At 34.9% G+C, this 23,734-nt stretch overlaps 1 protein-coding gene across 2 annotated transcripts in view; it reads right to left on the bottom strand.

The window, feature by feature from the left end:
• Window positions 1–895: 895 nt before the first annotated feature.
• Window positions 896–23,734, bottom strand: part of NFXL1 (nuclear transcription factor, X-box binding like 1) — a 72,832-nt gene continuing 49,993 nt past the window's right edge. For both annotated transcript variants that reach the window (XM_050791601.1, XM_050791600.1), the window contains exons 19-23: window positions 21,943–22,012; window positions 13,796–13,900; window positions 10,644–10,730; window positions 9,899–9,952; window positions 896–7,124 (exon numbers count right to left, since the gene is read on the bottom strand). In XM_050791601.1, the coding sequence (XP_050647558.1) occupies window positions 6,951–7,124; window positions 9,899–9,952; window positions 10,644–10,730; window positions 13,796–13,900; window positions 21,943–22,012 (490 nt within the window). In that variant the 3' untranslated portion in view covers window positions 896–6,950. The remainder of the gene's footprint in view (window positions 7,125–9,898; window positions 9,953–10,643; window positions 10,731–13,795; window positions 13,901–21,942; window positions 22,013–23,734) is intronic.

The raw sequence follows: 23,734 nt of genomic DNA, 5'->3' as shown, positions 1-23,734 counted from the left end.
TGTGGCAGATGTCATACTAAGCACTTTACATGTATTCTTTTAGTTCCACCAACTACTCTGAGGAAGAAGCTATTATTTTATTTTAGAGAAAAGAAAGCAGAATCAGGGAGTTGAAGTAACCAGCCTACACAAGCTAGAAAGTAGCTGAGGCAGTGACTTCTGGATTGTGTTCTTACTAAGATACTACCTCATCACACACAATCATCGCAGCGCCAGTCTGGGAATCAAGAACCTAAGAGATGCATCTGACAGATCCACCGTGAGCAAATCACATAGTCTTTCTGGGTCACAGTTAACTCAACCTATAACGTGAGGGTTGGATTCAATTGCTAAGGTTTCTACAGGTATTCTGAGGCCAAGTACAAGTTTCTATTTCATCTCCTTTCTCTTCCACTTTCTGCCCTCTGGTGGAGGTACTACAGGGACTATGAAATTAAAGTAGCTAACTCAGTGGATTTGAGATAGACAGAGTCCCTCAATCTCCCTCACTTTTTCACTTTTCTACTTTTAGTTCCTCTGAGAACTAAAGCTAATTGCATTAATGGTGTAAAATAAACATTTGTCAAACTTCCTTTTAGCAAGAAAACCCAACCAGTTCTAGTTACCAACAGCACCAGAATTAATATATGAGGTATTCTTTGCATGAAGGTAATGATATAATGAGGGTAAAGATGTTTTATATTCTTTGTAATAAACTTTTAAAATGTCAAGAATCATAAACTATTAGAAGTCTCAAAACATAGTCAAACTGATTAGAATATGCAGTGTGCTCACAGTAATCTTTAATGACCTATTTGAATTATTCTTTAAAAAAAACTAGCTACATTTGCATTTCAGCTTTAAGTGACAACCATCATCCAGTTTCTTAAAATAATTTTACAAAAAGAAACACTTCTAGCCTATTGAAACTTTTATTGTCTAGCACTTCAAGAATACATCCAACTAGTTAGATCATTTAAAAGAAAACACACACAAACCTTGAAGAGATTTATGGAAAAATTAAAGGTATTGAATATACCTAGGAAACGGTGATTTTACAGAGCAAACTTCAGCACATACCACATTATAGATCAAATTAGTACTTAGTACTACAACTGAAGACAATTTAAGAACAAGAACGAGATCTTGGAGAAGCAAGCAGCATCCAAGGATAACAGGCAAGCAGTAGCTAAAACAGATATGCTACCCCATGGCTCATCTATTTAGCTAGTCATTCAACTAATATTTATTTTGGGTTTGCTGGCTGCCAGATGAACAACCTAGACAGAGTTCCTACCCTCACCAAGACTTTTACTCTTGTGGAATATATTAAACAAATACACAAACATGTAAACTATGAAAAAATACTTGCAAATAATGTCAGAATAGCTTTGGGGAGTTAGAATGTAATATTTTCAGCTGAGATATAAAGCTGCAAAGCCTGCAAAATAAAAAAATAAATAAAAACAGCAAGAAACAGGTAAACTGGAAATTTACCTGTTGCAGAGAGGGGAGAGTTTATTTAGTCAAAAGGGGGAATACAACATATCCATATGTACTATAATACACTTTAACCCACTGATATTTTCAGTATCTGATAAAAGCAATTTGTGTAAATGTTCTGTTTGCTGTACATAGTATTTCTGGGACATCAATCCCCTACTCTAATATACCATAGTAGTCTTGAGAAGGAGGTAATATCTGACCCCGTAAGAAATTTCAAAGGAATTTTATTTGTAGTCCTCTCACACACCTAGTGCTACAGAGGGGTCTCACACTGCAATTTCACTGCCTAAATATGCCCCTACCTTTGGTCAGCATCCCACCCAGTCCTCCCAGGGACAGAACACCCTCAATGACAGTAATCATATGCGCAAAAACTGAGACACCTCACTTCACAACAGACTTTTTTTCTGATTTGTGAATCAATTTGAGATGTCTTAAAGTTACGAGGTAAAGTCACATATCTATATTATTGCGGCTAAGCTGTTCTATGTGCAAAGCACTTCATAAAGTGACATATAATTTTCTGGGTTTTTCATTCTTGACACAAATCTAGTTTCCTTTGTCATAAAATGAGAAGCGTAATAGGCTCACCTGATATGGCTGTTATGAGGATTACACATAGAAAGTGCTTTAAAATAGTTGTAGACACATAATAGGTAAAACTTACTGGGCACTTACTGTTATTTCTTACTGTCACCATTTTACAGAAGAAACTGAGGCTTACAAACTTAAATAGCTTCCCTAAGATCTCACAAGTAGAAAGTGGTAGAAGCAGAATTGGAGCCTAAAAAATTCTGGACCACAAACCAATCCTTACCTTCTGTACCAATTATTAAGAGAAGACCATGATGAAAATGTCCAAGGAGTTTACATCTTAGAATACACTCTGAATTTTCATTCACCCAATAAATATTTACTGAGCACTGTGGTAGGTTAGTGTCCCCCAACTACTCCCTGCCAAATTAATGTCCACCCAGAACCTCAGAATGTCACCTTCCTTCTGTGGAAATAAGGGCTTTGCAGATATAATTTGTTATATCTTGGTTTGGGACTTCTGGCCACCTCAACTGTGAGAGAATAAATTTCTGTTGTTTTAAGTCACTCGTGTACAGTATTAGTTACAGCAGCCCTAGGAAACAAATACTAGCATCTACTATGTGGCCAGGCATGCTTCTCTACTCTGAGGTTATAGTAATAAATGAAACTGCACTCCTGCCCTCATGAAGTTTACATTCCAGGGAAGGAGGTAGATAATAAACAGACACTTAATATGAGGACAGGTACTAGTTAGTGCTATGAGGAAAAAGTATTGTGAATAGAGGATGACCAGATGAAAGTGACTGGGGGGGCTTTGGAAATATTAGGTGATATATTAAAAGAATACATATATGGGATACAGGGTGTTACCTCAAATGAATCTGGACTGTGGAGTTTCAAACTGCATATAATCCTTCATAGCACGACTTAAATTACTAATTGGAAACTTAGCAAGAACAGAAGCTTAGTAAGCAATAGACCTGAGCTTGTTCAATATGCCAAGATTCTAAAATATATAAAAAATGGCTTCGCAGGTGGATACCTGGTCTTGCTTGTCTCTTTAAGTCGCTGGAGATCAGAGGGTCTCTCAGTTCCTCCCACCACTCCCAAATTCTCGCATCTCTTCTAGGAGGTAGTAGCTAGTACTTTGCTTCTTCCTCACCCTGGAATCTCCCCAGCCTGCCTCATAAGCCTTGGGTCTTAGAGTGGTCTAAACACTGCCACTCTTTAATAAAGACGGCAACTTCCACAGACCCAAGAAGAGACAGAGCTATCTCATGTCAACTCTAGCTCTACAGCTTAGATATCTGCTTCAGTTCCCAATATCCACGGACAGGCAGACATTAACAGCTAGAGTCACCTGGGTCCTCAGAGGTTCTTTTTACAGCCTTCCCTATACTGTCCTGTACATGGTCCTATACCAAAATTTATACAGGTATATAGGACAAAAATTTTGTCCTATACCAAAAATTTTGGCTACTGCTGCACCTTTAGTGTTCTTGGTTTAACACCCAACTAATCCTTTGTTCTTCTGGAGATCAGCATACAGCATCTCCCATTGTTTTAATAATCTTGATTATAAAAGGATGGATGAGGTCCAAGCATCCTAAAAAGTCACCCTTGGCAGTGGGCTAGATCCCCCACATGGGTGGCCCTTCTTTCCCACGGCTCTCTTGGCCTGGCTTAATCTTCACCTGTTTGCTTATGTGGAAGAGCCCACAACACAGACCATATGCATAGTGAGGACAGAGTCTTTATTAAGTTCATCACTGTGCCAGGTATCTAGGCAAAGAAAAAAAAATATTTCTCAAAGAAAAATGGAACACTTCAAAATAAATCTCTTCAAATTTTGTCTTAAATAGTATATCTATTTCCAAATAAAGTCTGTTTCTGGTATTACTCATGAGCATTTAAAATAACATGAAGAGCCAAAAAATTCTTATATGTCATCTCTCTCTAAACACTAGCACAGAGATTAATCTGTATTTAAAATGTTTAACCTTCATAGCCATTAAGTTCAAGCATCATAACTTCTTTATAGAAGGCAAATGTTTTCACTGCTTTGCCTCAGTAAAATTTCTTTGGCAATTTCAGTAGCAATTATACTTATTTGAGATTGTTTTCATTTAATTTAGATGTGAAATTGACTGAAAAACCAACACTGTTTGTCAATTCCTAAAGGTGTTTAAACTGAAAAACTAAGATTTCAACATACATATTCCACAAATTTCAAATAGGAAGCTAACACAGTTTGTTAATGCCACAAGTAAGTAGGAAAACAAGACCATCACATTCACAATCTTAGGCCATTGTTAGTGGCTATTTGGTAAATTTTTCCATTCCTTCTCTAATTTGCTCAGACTGAAGCTAAAAGGACAATATGCATTACTTTATTTCCCTCAGAACAAATCAGTGTAACTACTTAGATAAAACTTAACTTGTCCCTGTACCATTATAGTCTTCTCTCCATATTGTAGCCAGCGGTCCCTAAAAACAAACAAACAAAAAACCAAAAAAAAAGGCTCTTCCTTGTTTAACGCTTTCCAGTGCTGTCCACTGCAACTGAAATGCAACCTACATTTCTTACCCTGGTCTATCAAGCATGACATAAACTGGCCTAGACATATCCTCCTCTCAATTTAAATTTCATTAGGCTCCAGCCACACCAGCCCTTCTTTCTGCTCCTCAGGTGTGCCAAGCACTTCCCAATCTGGGGACTCTGTACTTAATGCTTTCTCCCGTATAGATTTTTCACAGATCTTCAAATGGAGGTCATTCAGGTCATGGCTCAAATGTCCCCATCTCAGAGGGATTTTACCATTCTAAGTTAGCCAGTGTCCTTGTACCCCCTACTTCCACCACATTCTATACCATTCCTCTTATTTTCTTGAATACCACTTACCACACATTAAATCATGTTCATTTTTTATGTCTATTACCTGCCTGTGCTTGTCTGTGCCTTAGCAATATAGAAGGAAAGACCACCATTATCTCCAAAACATAGAAAGTTCCTGACATATAGGAAACACATCTGTTGATTGAATAAGTGAAAAATAGTTGTGTGACTTTGGGTAAATTAATTATGCTCTGAGCTAGCCAAAAAGATGAAAAAACAACAAACAACTTCATATACCATTCATTCAGTCTCCTTCTTCTGCTCTTAAATTCTTTTCCCCAAATTGGGGAAAAAAAAAAAAATAGCAAGTACAGAAGTCCTACAAACAACAGATATGAACTAGGTCTCATGTTCACTTAATAGGCCAAGATTCTGGCATAGATGGAAATGACTTTCCATGTAGACACCCGGTTGTTCCCTTAACACTCAACTTTTAGTTAGTGCAGGTAATAACTTGAGTGTAGTGTATCTGATTTAGAGCTTCTGAAATGCCAGCCCTGTAATTCTACCACTGGGAAAGGTTAACAATTCTAAAATCAAAACACCCATGAAGAAAGGAATGACCGTCCTTTAATTCTGGACAGCAGCTAATACTTAGGGCCAGGTGTGGAAGCTTATGCCTGTAATCCCAGCACTCTGGGAGGATGAAGTGGGCAGATAACTTGAGGCTAGGAGTTCGAGACCAGCCTGGCCAACGTGGCAAAACCCCATCTCTACTAAAAATACAAAAAAAAAAAAAATTAGCTGGGTTTGGTGGCACATGCCTATAATCCTCACTACTTGGGAGGCTGAGGCACAAGAATCACTTGAACCCAGAAGGTGGAGGTTGCAGTGAACTGAGATCATGCCACTGCACTCCAGCCTGTGCAACAGAGGAAAAAAAAAAAAAAAAAAAGAATATGACACTAAACTTTGAATTAGATCCAGCAAAATTTTAAAATCCTACTTCCTACTTCTGCTTAAAACACATTTCTACCACTTTTAGATATACATTAATGAATGTCTTCCACATGAAGTATTAGAATTTTATACATTGACACTAATGCCTATCTTAAAATTATAGGCTCCTGAATATTTTAGCTAATAATAAATATTCTAGATTATAAATTTGGTATGAAAAATTTTAATGTAAACATTAATCATATAAATAGTAAAACTATTTGAAAGGAATTATAATTCAAACATTTGATTTACTGATATTTCTCCATTTGTTTTCATAATAACTGATTATTTTCAGCTGAAATCTATTTAAGATTGTGGCAAAGAGAAATGAGATTAAAGTACATAAAGCTCATAAGCCCTGTTGTCAGTACATATTCTTCATAAATACTAATTTTCCTTTTATTCTTATTTTTAAAAGACACATACAAGTTTTACGAAACATGCCAACTTCAGTGAAAAGCTTCTTACATAAGAAATAGCCACATGTGAGGAATCTAGCTTGGTATTTGTTGAAAATAACTATATACTCTGAAGAACAAGCCACATGACATTTATTGACAAAAATTCCCCACTAATAAACCAACATCTGAAATCTTAATTATACACCTTCATGTCACAATTTAAGGGGCCTGTTAGAAAATCACTTTTTAAAAAAAGTACAAAGTTAACAGGATCAAGAAAAGTACTCTACAATAAGTAACCAAAACATTAAGAAATATTTTTCTTACTGCACATATGGCTCAGTCTCATCTGAACTATGTTTTAAAGTGTTGGTTTGAAATGTTAAATGAAAAAACTAAGTTAGTACAAGGAAGCCCAATGAAAAAAAACACATGTTACTCTGCCTCTAAGCCTTATGAAATATTTTACAATTTCAGTCATGCTTTCACTTTAAACAGTGTTATACTGCCCTTTCTAGTATACTAATTAAGATAAAGTTTAACATTCTGTCCTTCTAACAACAGCTGAAAGAGAATACAGAGATGAATGTAAATATATATCATGTTCTATAATATACATTTTCTAATATTTCAAATTTAACAACTTATCTAAATCCAATCTGAGTTACATTAAAAGATAGAAACTTTTTTTAATTGACATCATGGGTGATATACCATGCAAACACCACAACCACAGCTCCACACACTGAAAGGAGATAATATTTATGTTTTTGCCATAGTGATAGCTCCACTGCCACTTCATCTCTTTTCCTGTTCTTCTTCCGACGACCCTTCAGTCTGTTTTCAAAAGCTTCTAGTTCAGCCTAAATAAAAATAGCATCATTTTAATTAAATTCAATGCATATGTTGATTTGAAACTTTCCATTCACATAAAAATCAATTTGGGTAATGTTTTAATAGTAATGATATATAGTCAATATGTTTATTTGATTGTTTTAAAACACCACTCTCCACCACTGATTGTATTCAACAAATTCAGGGTTTAGGTAAGCAGAAAGGAGACTGGGAGATAACAGAAGAGATTATTTCAAACTGTAGGGCTGACTATGACACTAAATATTAAAATGTCTGATTAGGCCGGGCACAGTGGCTCATGCCTGTAATCCCAGCACTTTGGGAGGCTGAGGCGCGAGGGTCACAAGGGTCAGGAGATCGAGACCATCCTGGATAACAGTTTGAAACCCCGTCTCTACTAAAAACACAAAAAATTAGCCGGGCATGGTGGCGGGTGCCTGTAGTCCCAGCTACTCGCGAGGCTGAGGCAGGAGAATGGCATGAACCCGGGAGGCGGAGCTCGCAGTGAGCCAAGATTGCGCCACTGCACTCCAGCCTGGGCGACAGAGAGAGACTCCGTCTCAAAAAAATAAAAATAAACAATAAAATAAAATGTCTTATTAAATCAGGGTGCTCTAAAATAGACACTGGTCTTATACATTGACACCATTATACTTCAATCCAATTATTATAGAACCGTCATTCTATAAAGCTTCTAGCAAGTGCTGTGATGCCTAGTGAGAATGAAGATACCTATAATTCTAGTTGTTTACAATGCATGCAATAAACATTAGTGGCTTTTAAGAACGAAATTCAAGTGAGTAAAGAGAAAAAAGCTGCCAAAACTCGATTCTTCTCTACCAAATACATTTTTTTAAAATAGTAAAAATTCTTCAAAGGAAAAAATTATTCACGCTTTAAAATCAAAATGACTATTTTAGACATAAACATTTTAAACTAGTACTAAAAGAAGGCAACTGAATTGCATTCAATATCAAATGTGGATTGTTATCTTACTGCTAAGTACTTATTAAACTTTTATACATAATAATGTAATATGCTATAGTGCATAATTAAGACAATAGTTAAAATATGTATGTATTTAATAATATCTACATAAAACTTTGTAAATAGTTATTTAACAGGAGGAAATGTAAACTTTAGTTCACATATCCATTACTGTGGCCATAAACCACACTTGAAAAAGATCTAATAATAAACTTAGTTTAATACAAAGTGGCATTCTTCAATGAGCCAAAATGTCAGACTACTCCCAAGTGGTTAGTTTCAGATATATAGAAAAACATCAAAACATCTTAAAAGCAGGCAAACTTGAGGATCACAGACACAATAAAATAACTGAGGGTTAAATGGTGACTCACAGTCACCAAGTATATATTATGTGCTGTATACAGTGATCCCTCAGTATCTGTAGGAAATTGGCTCTAGGATCCCCTTGGATATAAAAATCTGAGGATGATCAAGTCTCTATATAAATAGTGCAGGATTTGCAAATACCATACAAACATCTTCCTGTATACTTTAAATCACTCTAGATTTCCTATTACACTCCTATAACAATGTAAATGCTACGTAAATAGGTGTTACACTGTATTTTAAAATGTGTATTATTTTTTATTGTTGTATTTTTTTTTACTTGTTTTGAAAAAACTTTCGATCTGTGGTTGGTTGAATTCACAGATGCAGAACATACATATACTAAGGACTGATTATATTCTGCTTAAAGAGTCAGTAAACAGAGAATGTATTTAAGATTTTCATCCATGACAATTTATAAAAAGATAGCAAAGGGAATAAGGAGAAAACATACTAAACTTCTCTTAATAACTTAATCTCCTAGGATTCCAGCCAACTTACGTTTTACTATATTAGCTCTGATAACTTATTTTGGGGATATGAGGCAAAGCAACTTTACAGAACCATAAAATCTCAAAGGTCATCTTGGCCAACCATTATTTACTACATGAATTGCTTCTAATGTTCCTAATCGTTCTAATTGTTCCTACAACTCATCAAAGTTTGAATTTCCTCATTCATGCAAATCATGCAAGTTTCAATCTCATCATTCATAAAGGCAGTAGTTTGGTATACAATATAATCTGATAAGTATAAAGCATTTCAAGATACAAACTGACAAATAATAATAAAAAGTTATACATCACTATTAGAAAGTCAAGCTACTCATTGAAGTATATGATCAATAAAGTAAATACTTAAACATGGGGTATCGGGAATGTACTTGTTATCTTGGTAACAACAAAAAACAGGTTATAATCCTGTATTTAAAGGTCTAATAGGGAAATATGGGAACGTATTATTAAAATAAATGTACTGATTAGTAAACTGCACTTATTTGTTACAGGTGGTCTGCAAGTCAGTAAAATAGAACTCAAATACTTTTAGATAAGTAAACTCAAGGTCTCCAGAAGATGCCTTACAATGGTGATGATTCGCTCACTCTCACTCCCCAGCCAACGGAGGAATTAAAATTCTTCTGGCTGAAGTATGAATGATATTGGCAAGAAAGTAAATACAAAAAAAAAAAAAAATTTCCAATACAAAAAAAAAAATTTGGGAATATATGAGATCTCATACCTTCTCAGAGTTTCAGTATACTTAAAGTGAACTTAGTAGATGGCTCATTTTTGTTTTACAAGAACTATGTTATTTTCAGTTCACAACAGAGACTAGCCCTTAGTTTGACCTTGGAACATATCCTGTGTTTGCACAAAATCTAGCAATGATGCTAAGAGACATAAATCTGGGTATTTTGTTTGGTTACCTGTTGTCTTCGTTTTTCTTCTTCAAAAGCAGCCTTGGCTTCTGCTTCTTTTATCTGTTTATACACATTCAAAAGTCAATTTACAATTTAGTCATCACATTTTATATGGAATTTTAACATCTACCCATCCAGGTTCTATTAACCCATATCAACTTTTAGGAGCTTGAAATCATTTAAAGAAATGTAAATGCTATACTGAGACAAGGTTTTACTAAGGCACTATCTAATAAACTGAAGGTGGTGGTGGGTGGAGTGTTATACCTTATATGAACATTTCAGCTTAACAAGTAATATCGATATTACAGAGTTAAAACATTGTAACAGTAAATTTTAAAATTGCCTTTTTTCCTCTTTGCTGTATTAAGAATCTAGAATTAATTATTAAATACTGTTGTTTCTCTAGAGTTAAATTTATCTCAAATGTGTTATCATGGAAGGGAATCCTTACTTTCAAACAAAATCAAGAGATCACTGATTGGGTCAATGGAGGGAAACAGTAACACTGGAGATAACCCAAGCAGCAAAGAATCTCAAAATCTTGTAGCGGGCGTAGAAGACGAAAAGTCTTGATATACACTAGGCAATGAAAATCCCAATCTGCCATTCAAAATAGGCCTATAAAACTAGGCTTTTATTATAAAGGCAAAAAAATGAGATTTCAAGTTGTTTTTAATAAGCACACAAATACACAAAATAAGAAGGGAAAGGCCACTAGCCTTTAAAATGATATTTAACGAGACATTACCTCAGATGCTTTCCGCTTCATTTCCTTGCACATTGTGTCACATTCTATTGAAACCTGATTTTCACGTACTTTGTTGCACTGCAATTCCTACAAACAACCCAATTTTCAAATTTTAAATGATTTTCCCCTCAAAGTCCTGTCTGCCATAAAAAAGCAAAGTTTATCTAATAGCTTAAGGTTATAAGTATTATTTGATGTGACTTAATATTTAATGATGATATGGTTGCAAGCATTAAATATCTGGTTCAAATAGTGATTACTCTCTTATTTTCTCTTAACTTAAAAAAGATAATACCATAAAAATTTTTTAAATCCACTTAATAATTACTACATGCCACTATCAGACTTAGCTCCAATGTTGTTTTTCTTCTTTACTTTTCTTTATTGTTTGTTATTCTTATAAAATGTCCAGGGAATACAAGGTTCTACAAAAGTGCTGTCCAACAGAGCTTCTTGGTATGTGTGTGGGATGGAAATGTTGTAAATCTGCATTAGTCCACAGAGTAGCACTAGCCACATATGGCTACTGAGCATTTGAAATGTGGGTGGTGAAACTGAGGAACCAAATTTTTAATATTATTTTATGCTAATTCATTACAATTTGCATTTAAATATCCACATGTGACTAGTGGCTACCATCTCAGATAGTGCAGCTCTAGAGAGTTTTCTAGGGAGCTACAAATTTTTCTCTTGACTGTTAAACTTTTTTTCTTTTAAGTATAGATGAAAATTATTCTAAAGCTTATGTTGGCACCTCGCTACCTCCTTAATGAAAGAACACTGATCTACTGTTTTTGATGTGTTGACATCAAAACTATGACCAATTTCTGTACTATGACAGAATAAAACGATGACCTACTGAGTAGAAGAGTGGTCTTTATATTAGTCTTAGACTGCCTTTTGTAGTATGTTTATCTATCTTTTATTCATTCATTTATTGCTGCCAATGTCACTTTTACTCTCAGTATATCTAATTTGTATCAGTTTCTCCTGTCTCACCAGAACCTCAGACTCTAGTTTTTCGTTCAAATCTACCACAGTTTAGACATGAGATTACCAAATCCTGAGTAAAGTGTGTTTAGTGAAAGCATTTTATAGCATGGAATTTTATTACTTGGATGGTTTTTTTTTTTGTTTTTTTATTTCTTAGTTCTTCGTTTTTGGCTCAATTTAGTGATAAACATAGTCTTTTCCTCCAAAGACAGTCCAGACAGAAGAAAGTTAACCCGAACAAACACTGGAGACAAAAATAAGTATCGTGTGTTTACAGACATTAAGTCCATCAGCCTAGAAGAGGATTTTATTTTTTCTCATTCAGAAGATACTTACAGAGTATCTTATATGCTAAACACTATGACAGGGAAATGGAACACAATAAGAAATAAACAGTATAATAATCTGTTAAGTGCTAAATAAATAACAATAGTAATGGCAGCTACTATTTATTAAACATAGCATTGTTTTAAATGCTATGTAAGCACTACCTCTTTTATTCCTTTCAATAACTCTCTATAATAAACTCTACTTTACAGATAAGGAAACACGGTTACAGATACCTAGAATCACAAAGCTCTACATTATGAACCCAGTACAAAGAAAGTCAAGAGGAAGGAACAGCTAAGCCTTCCCAAGGGAACCTGGAGAAGGAAAACCTTCTCAAATAAGGAAGTGCTTGCAATAAGTATTAGCAGGATTCTAGTCAGCAGAGAGGTAAAGGAAAAAAACATTGTATTTTACATAGAAAAAGAAATATATACATTGCCACAGCCTAAGCTAAGTGAGGGTACAATATATGTATTAGGGCACTTAAGTAACAGATTAACAGAGATGATTGCTAGATGATGAGACTGAACAAGCAGGCAAATGTCTTATCACAGCCTCCCTGGTATGCCAAGTCTGCATATACCCACACATTTCTTATACAATGCACTTTTTCCATAAGTGATGAAGAGCCATTGAAGAATTTAGAACAGGGAAGTGGCGTGACTAGAGACAAGGAAATGGGTCACGAAGTTGTGGCCAAAGCCCAGGAAAGAGTTGTTCCAAAGTACTAACGGGTGGGTGGCATACAGCACTTGGACAAGACATGAGATTTCACAGAAAACTTAAGAGACATCTCAGATTAAAAGTGGCTTGACCAAGTATTTATTTTCATATACAGGTGGTCAATTTAAATTTCTGAAACTTAAAGATTCCACTCCCTAAAAGGCCAAGTATATAAATTTAAATTCAGAAGTTCCCTATCCTAGGAAAACATATCAGAAACTATGAACAAAAATGAAAGGCAAAGGACCTATACAAGATCCTCAATACATATCCATCACATGGATAAATAAAAGTGAATTTCAAGACATGAAAAAGACAAGCTTTAGGGAATGACAATACGAATAGGAAGGAAAAAAGGAGTTAACGACTATAACTGAGATAGGGTAAATCAGAGGTCAAAAAAGTTGGTTTCAAAGGAGTAAGTAAGCATTGCCAATAGGGAAGATTAAGGAAACAGAATTAAGAAAAAGACTATTAGGTCACTACATTTTCCTTCATAAGTTTTGTTGAGCAGTATATAGTTTGTTTCCATCAGGCTTTGTAATCATTAGTTTTTGCCCATTTACTCCCCTGTTACCATCATTTTATCTTAAAATTAGTTCTTTCCAAGTTTAAATGTTATTTTACTTTATAAGGCTATTCATATGAGGTCTTTTTAAGGCAGTATTTTCAAAGGACAATACTGATGGTAAAAAGCATTTAATAAATAATAGCAACAAAGTTAACCTTAAGCCATTTCTTAAGTGATGAAACATTCTATCCGTTACATTGTGTTACCCGTTCAAAGACGTCAAATCTAAAGCACATTGACCAACAGAGGGCACTGAACTTGGTTCTAACATAAAAAATAATTTTCCTTTTGCTATTAAATTGCAGAAAATTAAATCACCAAAGCTTATTTTTAAAATAAGTGTTTACAGAACAAGTAGGCTCATTTTAATAATAAAAAGATTCTATTAAGTAAAACCTTAAAATTAAAAGGCAAAAAAAAAAAAAAAAAAAAAGCCAAACAACTACCAAAACATATAGACCAAAAAACAAAAACAAGAAAACCACACAAAAACAATTTATATAGAAAAGTATTTTCAATAACTTAAAATATTTACCTTTTTTATTCTTTTACAAGGACATCTAAGTTTTACCTTCTGGTTGCAATTAAAGGGACATTCACCGGGATGACACATCTCTTTGCATCTATGACCACAAGGAAGCTAAAATAAAACCAAAATAAAGCAATTACATACTTACATCTTGATCATACTCTACCTTCCCCTAAACCCCAACAGTTTTAAGAGAGTCCATCACACAAAGGGTCGATCAATCCTAGCTAATGGGCTAATGTGTAAACTATTTTTTCTTTTAGATTTAAATTATTTTAAATATTTAATTATATATATATAATTTAATTAAATTTAATTAAATATTCTCCCCAGCTCCACTCCAACAGTATATCTTACAGCCACCCTTGTAGCTAGTTTTAGCCATGTAACTAAGTTCTGGTCAATGGAATGTAAGCAAGTACAGGTGATTCATGCTTCAAATCATTTCAAGAGTATACTTCATGTTCTTCTCTTCCCCATGTGCTGGAAATGATGAAAGCTGGAGCAATAATAGAAACCATGTGCCAAAGAGAGCAGAGTCGCCAGCTGACTTGGATTCATGGGTGAACACATGGAATACAATGACACACCTACCTTCCCTGTACTGCACTATGGGAAAAAAACAAAAAAGAAAATGCCCTGTCCTTAAGCCATTGTATATTGTGTTATAACTGTTTAGCCTTTTATTCTACAACATTTACCCTTTCGACTACATAGTAAAGCATATCATTTAGGCAGCCAAAACAACTCAGTAATTGCCATGATGTCTATGCTCCATGTCTTTAATTATTTACTGTCTTCCTATCCTAGTCAAGTGTTAAGATGAATGTCAATGGTCTGTCTATTCAAATCTTATCCACACTTTAAGACATGACTTAAATCACCATAACGGCCTGATATAATCTGCCTATATATAAATAAATAATAGTAGTTAAGTAAGAAATCTGTTTCTAAATTGTTGTAACATTGCTTGTGGTGTCTTGAAATTTTGCAAAAAAACAATTTTTTTTAGGTACTTCATATATTTCTCTCTCTCCAACCAGAATGTATATAAAATACACTATTTGTTGGGGGTTAAATGTCAAAGTCAAACTATCAGGAACTGAGTCCCAGATTATCTGTTTACTAACTGCAGGATCTTAGGCAAGTCACCTGACTTCTCTGTGTTTCACATGTAAAATTTCACATGTAAATTCCACATGTAAAAAAGAATTAGTACTTTATAAAGCTGTTGTGAGGATTAAATGAGTTCAGTATATTTAGATATTATAATAAAACTTGTTACTATTATAAGTTCCTTGAGGGCAATGGTCTTAGACAGTCATCAACTTACGGTGGTGCAACTTAAAACCATTTTCCAGTTTTACAATAGGTTTAATCAGGACATAAGCCCACTGTAAACCAAGGAACATCTGCATTTCTTTGTGTCTCTCATGTCATAATCCCTAACAAAGATACCTCCCAAATAGTAGAACCCTCAGTAAACATTTAAATTCTCTAATTACTGATCTCTATGATTCACCAGATTGATCTTTCGAACTACTGACTCCACTCACTTTAAGAAATTTGGAATCCTTTTCCATTGTCTTTAGTCTCTTTCTAATGTGCGACTAGGTTTTTTTGTTCTTTAATTTTTAGTTGAGGCATTCATACTAAAACTAAATTCAGATCACTCACACTGTGCACTTCCACTAATCCTACTATAGGGCAGAGAACGGCTATTAATAGAATAAGTCCAGGTATTTCTGAATGATTTCAGTTTTGTTTTTCCCTATATCTAATACTGGACACTGAATACTACTTAACAAGCTCAATATTTATTCATTTTCAAATACTTACCTCACAGAGGTTGTTTCAAGCCTTTGTATTGCTTAATTTCATTCTTACCTTCATTCCTGCCAGTGCCTCTAGCCAGACTTCATAAACATTTGGCATTAGCTTACCACTTATTCTTACTCTCAAAATACATCTCTATATCCTCTTTCCTTAATTAATCTCTAAGGTAATTGCATTAGTTATCGTCTCTTAAAAAGTAACCCTTCCACTTCAAATTTATTATATTTTTATTGATACATAATATTTGTACATATTTATAGGGCACATGTAATATTTTTTTATTACATACATAGAATGTGTAATGATCAAGTCAGGGTATTTAAGGGTATTTATCATCTTGAGTATTGACCACTTCTATGTTTTGGGAACATTTCAAGTCCTCTCTTCTAGCTATTTGGAAATATACCTTAATCAACATCACTTTATCCCCTTCCCCCGATCCTTCTCGGCCTCTGATATCTATCATTTAAATCAATGATTCTATAGGAGAAAGTGAAGAGGGAAGCTTATCAGATTCAATAAATGAAGACCTTTTGAAAATACATAGGATCATGGCTATATTACAGTGTCATCTTTCACTGTAAACAGTATTCTGTTGCGCTGGGGGCTGATGAAAGGTTAAAAATCACTGGTCTTGATGTAATATCTTTCTGCCTCCTAAAAGACCTCATACTCTTCTTCACAATTTCATTGACATCTTCAAAGTCTGTCTTTTCTCTGGCTAGGTCTTCTGCCTTCAATAAATGGTATCTTTTTTTCTCTAAATCCTTCATGTGACCCTGCCACATACTGGTAAAAGTTGTAGAAGACATACGTTGGGATGGCTGCCTGGTTCACCATAATTCCCCCAGTAGCCACAGCCATGGCTATGCTACCTATTCTAGTTCCCTGACTGTGGCTGCCTGTGCCAAAAGGAGCCCTTGGATCCATGGTGAGTCTATTAGGTTTTCTGTCTTGGGAATCTAAAAACTTAAAAGAGCGAGATGGTGGTTTAAGTAGTCATCTCACTGTAAAGCCCCCTTAGGCTGCAGAGATCCTGCCTTTCCCAAAGCTTGACTGTATAGCATTTCCTTCAGAATCTGTGAATTGCTCCCCAGTGTCTTCCAAATGCTCCCCACAATGTCTTCTCTCTCCTTTTTTTTCCATAAGTAAGCCAAAATTGATTCTGCAATTTGCAACTAGGAAAACTGAAACTCATCTAGGTGTACACTGTGCTGGTATCCAACATACGTCCCACAGGCAAAAGTAATACCTCTAACCCTGAAAACGTATTCAAACTCACTAGTAATCGGAGAATGTAAATTAAAACCACAATGAGATGCAAAAAGACTGGCAAAAATAAAAAATGCTGACCACACAAAATGTTGGTAGGGATGTGAAAGAGCAAGAACTTTCATCAATGGAAAGTTGAAAAACTTTCTGATACTTTTCAGTAACTGGAAAAGTTACTGATTATAAACTGATACAACCATTTTGGAAATCAATTTGATATTATTAAAGTCGAAATTAAACATTCCCTATGACCAAGCAATTACACTACTGCATGCCTACAGAAATCTGTGCACATATGTACCAGGCTGCAAAAGCAAGAATGTTCACAGCAGTATTTTTGATAACAACCCCAGTTGGAAATTATTCAAATGTCCACCCACAGTAAAACAAATAAATTATAGTGTACTCATACAATGGAATCAATGGACTACAGCTATATGCAATTAAAAATGACAAACATATATAAGCAAGTCACAAAAGTGCATACTTTTAAACTTTTAACATTGGCAAACAATATTGTCTGCAGATATACATACTGGTAGTAAAAACTGTAAATAAAAGTAAGGAAAGGATTACTATAAAAGGGTGGTTAGCCTATAGGATAGATGATGGGAACTATAGTCAGACAGGGACCTTGACAAATTTCTGGTATGTCAGCATTATTTGATTTTTTGACCTGGGTAGAGTTAACACGGTATTCACTTTTTAACTGTTAAACTATACATATTTATATTATATTATGTACTTTTAGGTATATATGTGATATTTCATTGCTTAAAAAAATTAAATCACGTGACCATTTTCCTGTTAGATGTGTAAGTAAGTATATGTCATCTCAAAACCCAGGTTATATTTCTGAAAAAACTGAAAAGCAGTTACAAAGAAAGCTGACTTGAATGCATAAGATAAAATGATGGTTATCTTTAATACAGATTTCACAGCAAAAAAAAGAGGTCTTTCTAAAATATTCACTTAGAGATGAGATGTATTACCCTTCCCACTCAAAGTGGGACAGGGTTTTTCTACTCTACTCAGCCCTCAACATCATTCTGCTAGCACTTCAGTAAGTCATACCAAACGGTTTACCGACAAACAACACTGTCTGCATCAAAATGTTCCACTTTAATTCCAACAGTAGGAAAAGCCCTCTTTCAAAAGAACTAAGAAATGCTTGTAGAACAATATTGTTTGTAGATAATCATAATCACCATAACTACCACATATATAGTGCTTACCATTAACTAAGTCCATTACATATTATTACCTCATATAATACTCAGCACTCTGAAGTGGATATTACTAGTGCCCCATTTTATATATGAACAAGTTCAGTTACAGAGAAGTTAAATAATTTTCCCAACTAAAAAGTAGAAAAGCTTGCATGGGAATGAGAAAACCAAATTCATAAATAATTTTAAAAAGCAGAAATACCAGCCGGGCACAGTATCTCACACCTGTAATCCCAGCACTTTGGGAGGCCAACGTGGGCGAATCACGAGTTCAGGGGTTCAAGACCAGCCTAGCCAACAAGGTGAAACCCTGTTTCTACTAAAAATACAAAAAATTAGCTGGGCGTAGTGGCGTGTGCCTGTAATATCAGCTACTAGGGCGGCTGAGGCAGAAGAATCGCTTGAACCTGTGAGGTTGAGGTTGTAGTGAGCCAGACTGCACCACTGTACTCCAACAGTGTGAGACTCCGTCTCAAAAAAAAAAAAAAAAAAAAAACCAGTAGAAATACCACATGATCTCACTTATATGTGAAATATAAAAAAGCTGAACTCATAGAAGTGAAAGAACAGAATGGTAGTTGCCAGTGACTGAAGGACAGAAGGGGATTGGGAGAATTTTGGTCAAAGTATACAAAATTCCTTTGCATGAGGAATAAATGCAAAACATCTATTGTACAAAATAGTGACTATAGTTAATAACATATATTGTATTCTTAAAAATTGCTAAGAGTAGATGTTAAGTGTTCTCACCATAAAAAAATGCATATATTAACTCAACTTAGCCATTCCACAACGTATACATATTTCAAAACATGTTGCCTATGGTAAATATATAAAATTTTATCAATTAAAAACTTTAAACATGTTTTAAAAAATAAAATAACTGAAGCCCCATACCACGTAAAATAAAATAAAACTTCCATTTTGTTCCTCTTTATATCTCTTTTAAAAAAGAGCAGAAATGCCTATGTGGGGCACAGTTAAGAACGGGTATGTTCTTAACGGCATCCTTATGTTTTCACTTAGTTAAATTCAAACCTAATAATCCATAGAGTGTATATTAGAGACACAGTGGAGCTGGAAGGATAAGCTTATGCCACTCCCACAATTTATTCTTTTATTCACATTCAATAAACATTTACCAGCAGCTTAATGTGTACAATCTGTGTAACAGGCACTAGATACAAAGACAAATACAACATAGTGCCCCACCCATAAGAATCTACAGTATGGGAAAGAGACGAGAACATATATAAGAGTACATCAGAATTTACCAGAATCCCATACCTTAACTTTGAAGTACAAAGATTCAAAGTGATATACTTCTTGGCTGATTCTAATTATGACCTCATTCTGTAGCTCACTGGTTCTCAATGTGCGCTCTTGGACCAACAGTATCACTATTGTTTACTATTTAATAGAAATGCAAAATGTAGGCCCCACTCCAGGCCTACAAAATCAGAAACTCTAGACAGGGACCCAGCAATCTGTGTTTTTTTGTTTGTTTGTTTTTTGTGACAGAGTTTTGCTCTTGTTGCCCAAGCTGCAGTGCAATGGCACCATCTTGGCTCACTGCAACTTCCGCCTCCCAGGTTGAAGCGATTCTCCTGCTCAGCCTCCCGAGTAGCTGGGATTACAGGCACATGCCACCACACAAGGCTATTTTTTTTTCTTTTGTATTTTTTAGTAGAAACGGGGTTTCACCATGTTAGCCAGGTTGGTCTCGAACTCCTGACCTCAGGTCATCCACCCACCTCAGCCTCCCAAAGTGCTGGGATTACAGGCATGAGCCACCATGCCCGGCCCAGCAATCCGTGTTTTAACAAACCCTTAAAGTGATTCTAATGAATGTTAAAGCGTTAGAATTACTGTTATGGTGCCACCCACGTCAAGAGACCATAAATGAAAATGAGTTCTACTAGACACAGTGAAATTCACCTGTCTACTCTTAGATTGTTCCAAACTATAACGGCCATTTGGATTGTTCCCAGGCTCCAGATACATTTTTCAAGAAAGCCCAGGGAGATCTAGTAATACCAGGGGTTCCAGAAGGAGCTAGAATCCAAAATCATGAAAATGACCCATCTAGTCTCACCAAAAGTCATAGCATCACAACTTATTTATAGCTAAGGAAATTCTAAGTTACAAATTAGCAACACCTGAATTATATTACCATATTTCTACCTAATAAACCATACCAGGTTACTAAGATTAAAAATAAAACATTTCCAACTACTTATTACCTGGAATCTGAATTGGGATGAAATAAAATTTATTTTAACAAGGCAAGTTCAGGATTTGAATAATTCAAAAAATTAAATTTGAAATATCCCACGCCCTAGTTTCACTTATAAAGACAGATTATCGAAATAACCATTTGTTACTTCAAATAGCCTCTCTTCTTATAATCTTACATAAATTTAAAAACTCAATTTCCAACAGATTTTAAATCCATAAAAAGTGGTCCAAAGCCTTAGTTAAAGGAAAATACTAAAAAGGTACGTAATGTATTGATTCCTGTTTTATACTTAATCAAAGACTGATTATGATATTTAAGACTCAGTTGTCATCGGCCGGGCATGGTGGTTCACGCCTGTAATCCCAGCACTTAGGGAGGCCAAGGCGGGTGGATCACGAGGTCAGGAGATCGAGACCATCCTGGCTAACACAGTGAAACCCTGTCTCTATTAAAAATACAAAAAATTGGCCAAGCATGGTGGCAGGCGCCTGTTGTCCCAGCTACTTGGGAGGCTGAGGCAGGAGAATGGCGTGAACCTGGGAGGCAGAGAGTGCAGTGAGCCGAGATCCCACCACTGCACTCCAGCCTGGGCTACAGAGAAGACTTCGTCTCAAAAAAAAAAAAAAAAAAAAAAAGAAAAAGAAAAGGAAAAAAAAAGACTCAGTTGTCATCTATTTCCAACTCTAAATAAGGTGAGAAACACTTAGATAAGTGTATAAAGACAATTTAAAGGAAAAAGGTACTATATAGTACATCTGTAAGTCAAAAGGATTCCTTTTTAAATGTCTACCCAAATCAAGTAATTTTAACTGTCCCACTCCCAAATCCAAAAGTGCATCTTCCCTTTCAGATTGGCCAAATGTAGATGGACTGCTTTGGTTTCTCAAATTATTACCAGGATAAATCACTAGCGAGTTTCTTTACCTTTTTACTTTGCACAATTTTTTCTAACTACTTTTTGATATTTTTAGTTTGAATAAAATGCTTACACAACCACCAGAATCTGTAAAAACACAACTTTATAGGTGAATGTTTTATATTAACATAGTAATGAACTTGAAAGAGTCAATGATCTGAATGGCACCAACACAAAAGGCCACAATGAAAATGCAGAGGTATCTTCTATGTCACCATCTTCAAAATGCTGTGGATATTAATATCTATCCCCGCACATTATCCCACCACAGATGTACACACATGCACATGCATACACACACGCACCGCTATTTTTAAAAACAAACTACTATGGATTTACTGTCTAACTGCTATGACCCACATCATTTCTGACATACTTTAAGTATGAATCACATTTTGAGGGATAAGCACTAGGTTAATACTTTATTATATAAAGTATGTAAGCTATCTTTAAAATTGCTTTCTTAAATCTTCAAAGGGTCATTTCAGGTCCTAATATCACCAAATTTATAAAATGAGATGCATCTACCGTATGTCTTACATTTTTATTTAAAAAGCTACAACAGAGAAGACCTGAAATAACTTGACCAAACAAGAAAAAAGAAAATCCAAGAGAAACAATGCCCAAGGAATACAATTTAAAAGGTTCTACTAAAGCTTACCTCTTTAGGGCACTGATTTTTGCAACAACTGAGGAGGTTCTTTTCATTTACATCAGCTGTGGTTATTTTTCTAAAAATAAGAAAGTTGATGACATTCAAACAAAAATCCATTTTATAGCATAATTTTTCTAAAAATAACTCATAATTTCAAACATATCCATAAAATTATCTTTTTTCCTCAAGAAATACTTTAATTCTCTATCTGTAACAATTATCTTCAAATTACTTAACTGTTCTGATAACTCAAATCATCCAGCCCTTTACTACTAACAAGTCAAATGCCAAAAGTGTAATTGCTGCAAGAAGTACAAAACACACACAAAATATCATCTGGGCCTGGCCTCTCTTTAATAGTTTCTGTAACTATCTTTCCCTATAGATTAAATTCATAATTACAATTGTTCTTAATGCCCCTACATAAAAAATTTTAAAATTAATTATTTAATATGTTCAAATCGAGGAATTTAGGTTATTTGATGAGAAATAAAATTAACTTATTTAAAAAGCTTGGGTAAGCTATTAATATTAGAAATTAATTCATTTTAGGCCAGGTACAGTGGCTCCAGCCTGTAATTCCAGCACTTTGGGAGACTAAGGCAGGCGGATCACTTGAGGCTGGGAGTTCGAGACCAGCCTGGTCAACATGGTGAAAGCTAAAAATACAAAAATTACAAAAATTAGCCACTAAAAATACAAAAATTAGCCAGGCATGACGGTGCATGCCTGTAATCCTGGCTACTCAGGAGGCTGAGGCATGAGAATCGCTTGAACCTGAGGTGGAGGTTGCAGCGAGTCAAGATTATGACACTGTACTCCAGTCTGGGTGACTGAGCGAGACTGTCTCAAAAAAAAAAATAAAATAGTAATTCACTTCAGATCTGATCATTTTAGAACACTGCACTTTAAAATACTTTTATATCTCAGTGAGTAATTCAGAAAAAAGTCACAAACACCAAGGAATAAACCTACTTTCCAATAGACACTGCCTAAGTCAGTAACTAGTGACCATCTAAAACTCCCTATCATATGCATCTCACTTTTCTCTCTCCCATACCTTTTTCCTCTTTTCCTTTATTCTGTATTTTCTTGCTTTTCCTATTCTTGTTTTCACCAGACATAACTGCCAAAATATACTATAAGTTCAGTCTCCTTAATGTTAATTAAAACTATTATCTAAATAGTCATACTAAATTAGCTATAAATATACTCTAAGATATTTCTTGGCAAAGTTTCACTTAATACCACAAAGTTTTTATGCTGGCTCTATTAAACACTATTGCATTTTTAAGATTCTTCCAAGTAGAATGTTCACCTCTGAACTTAAGAGTTAACATTATTTTATTCCTGTTACTCTATACTTAGGAATAAATTAAATTTTCAAGGTCTATATCTTTTATATCCAAATTCTACAGAAGAAATTAACATTAAGCAGAAAAAGACTATGGCATAATAATATACATATATTGGTTTTCGTCCACGGTTCTTGGCTCATCACTCCCACAGCCCCTGTTATTTTTCCCCAAGGCATGCCATTAAAACTAAAAATATAGTCTTCCTCCGCCTTTCTGTCTTGACCAGGCCATAAAGAAATTCTCTGACCTACCTTGTCTGATTGTAGGTCATAAGACCCCATTTCAGAAGGGGTCCTGTCCCATACTCTGGAAGAAGGAATGCTTCACACACAGGCCAAAAAGAATTGAAACAGGCCTTGTTGAGTTTCCCCACTCGGTCTATAGTTATTAGATCAAACCCTCTGTCCAGTCACACTTCTACATGAGTGTCCGTACTTCAA

This window comes from Macaca thibetana, chromosome 5 (assembly GCF_024542745.1).
Source record: "Macaca thibetana thibetana isolate TM-01 chromosome 5, ASM2454274v1, whole genome shotgun sequence".
Taxonomy (NCBI): domain Eukaryota; kingdom Metazoa; phylum Chordata; class Mammalia; order Primates; family Cercopithecidae; genus Macaca; species Macaca thibetana.
Note: the sequence above shows the minus strand (reverse complement) of the source record. Positions and strands in the feature narration are given on the sequence as shown.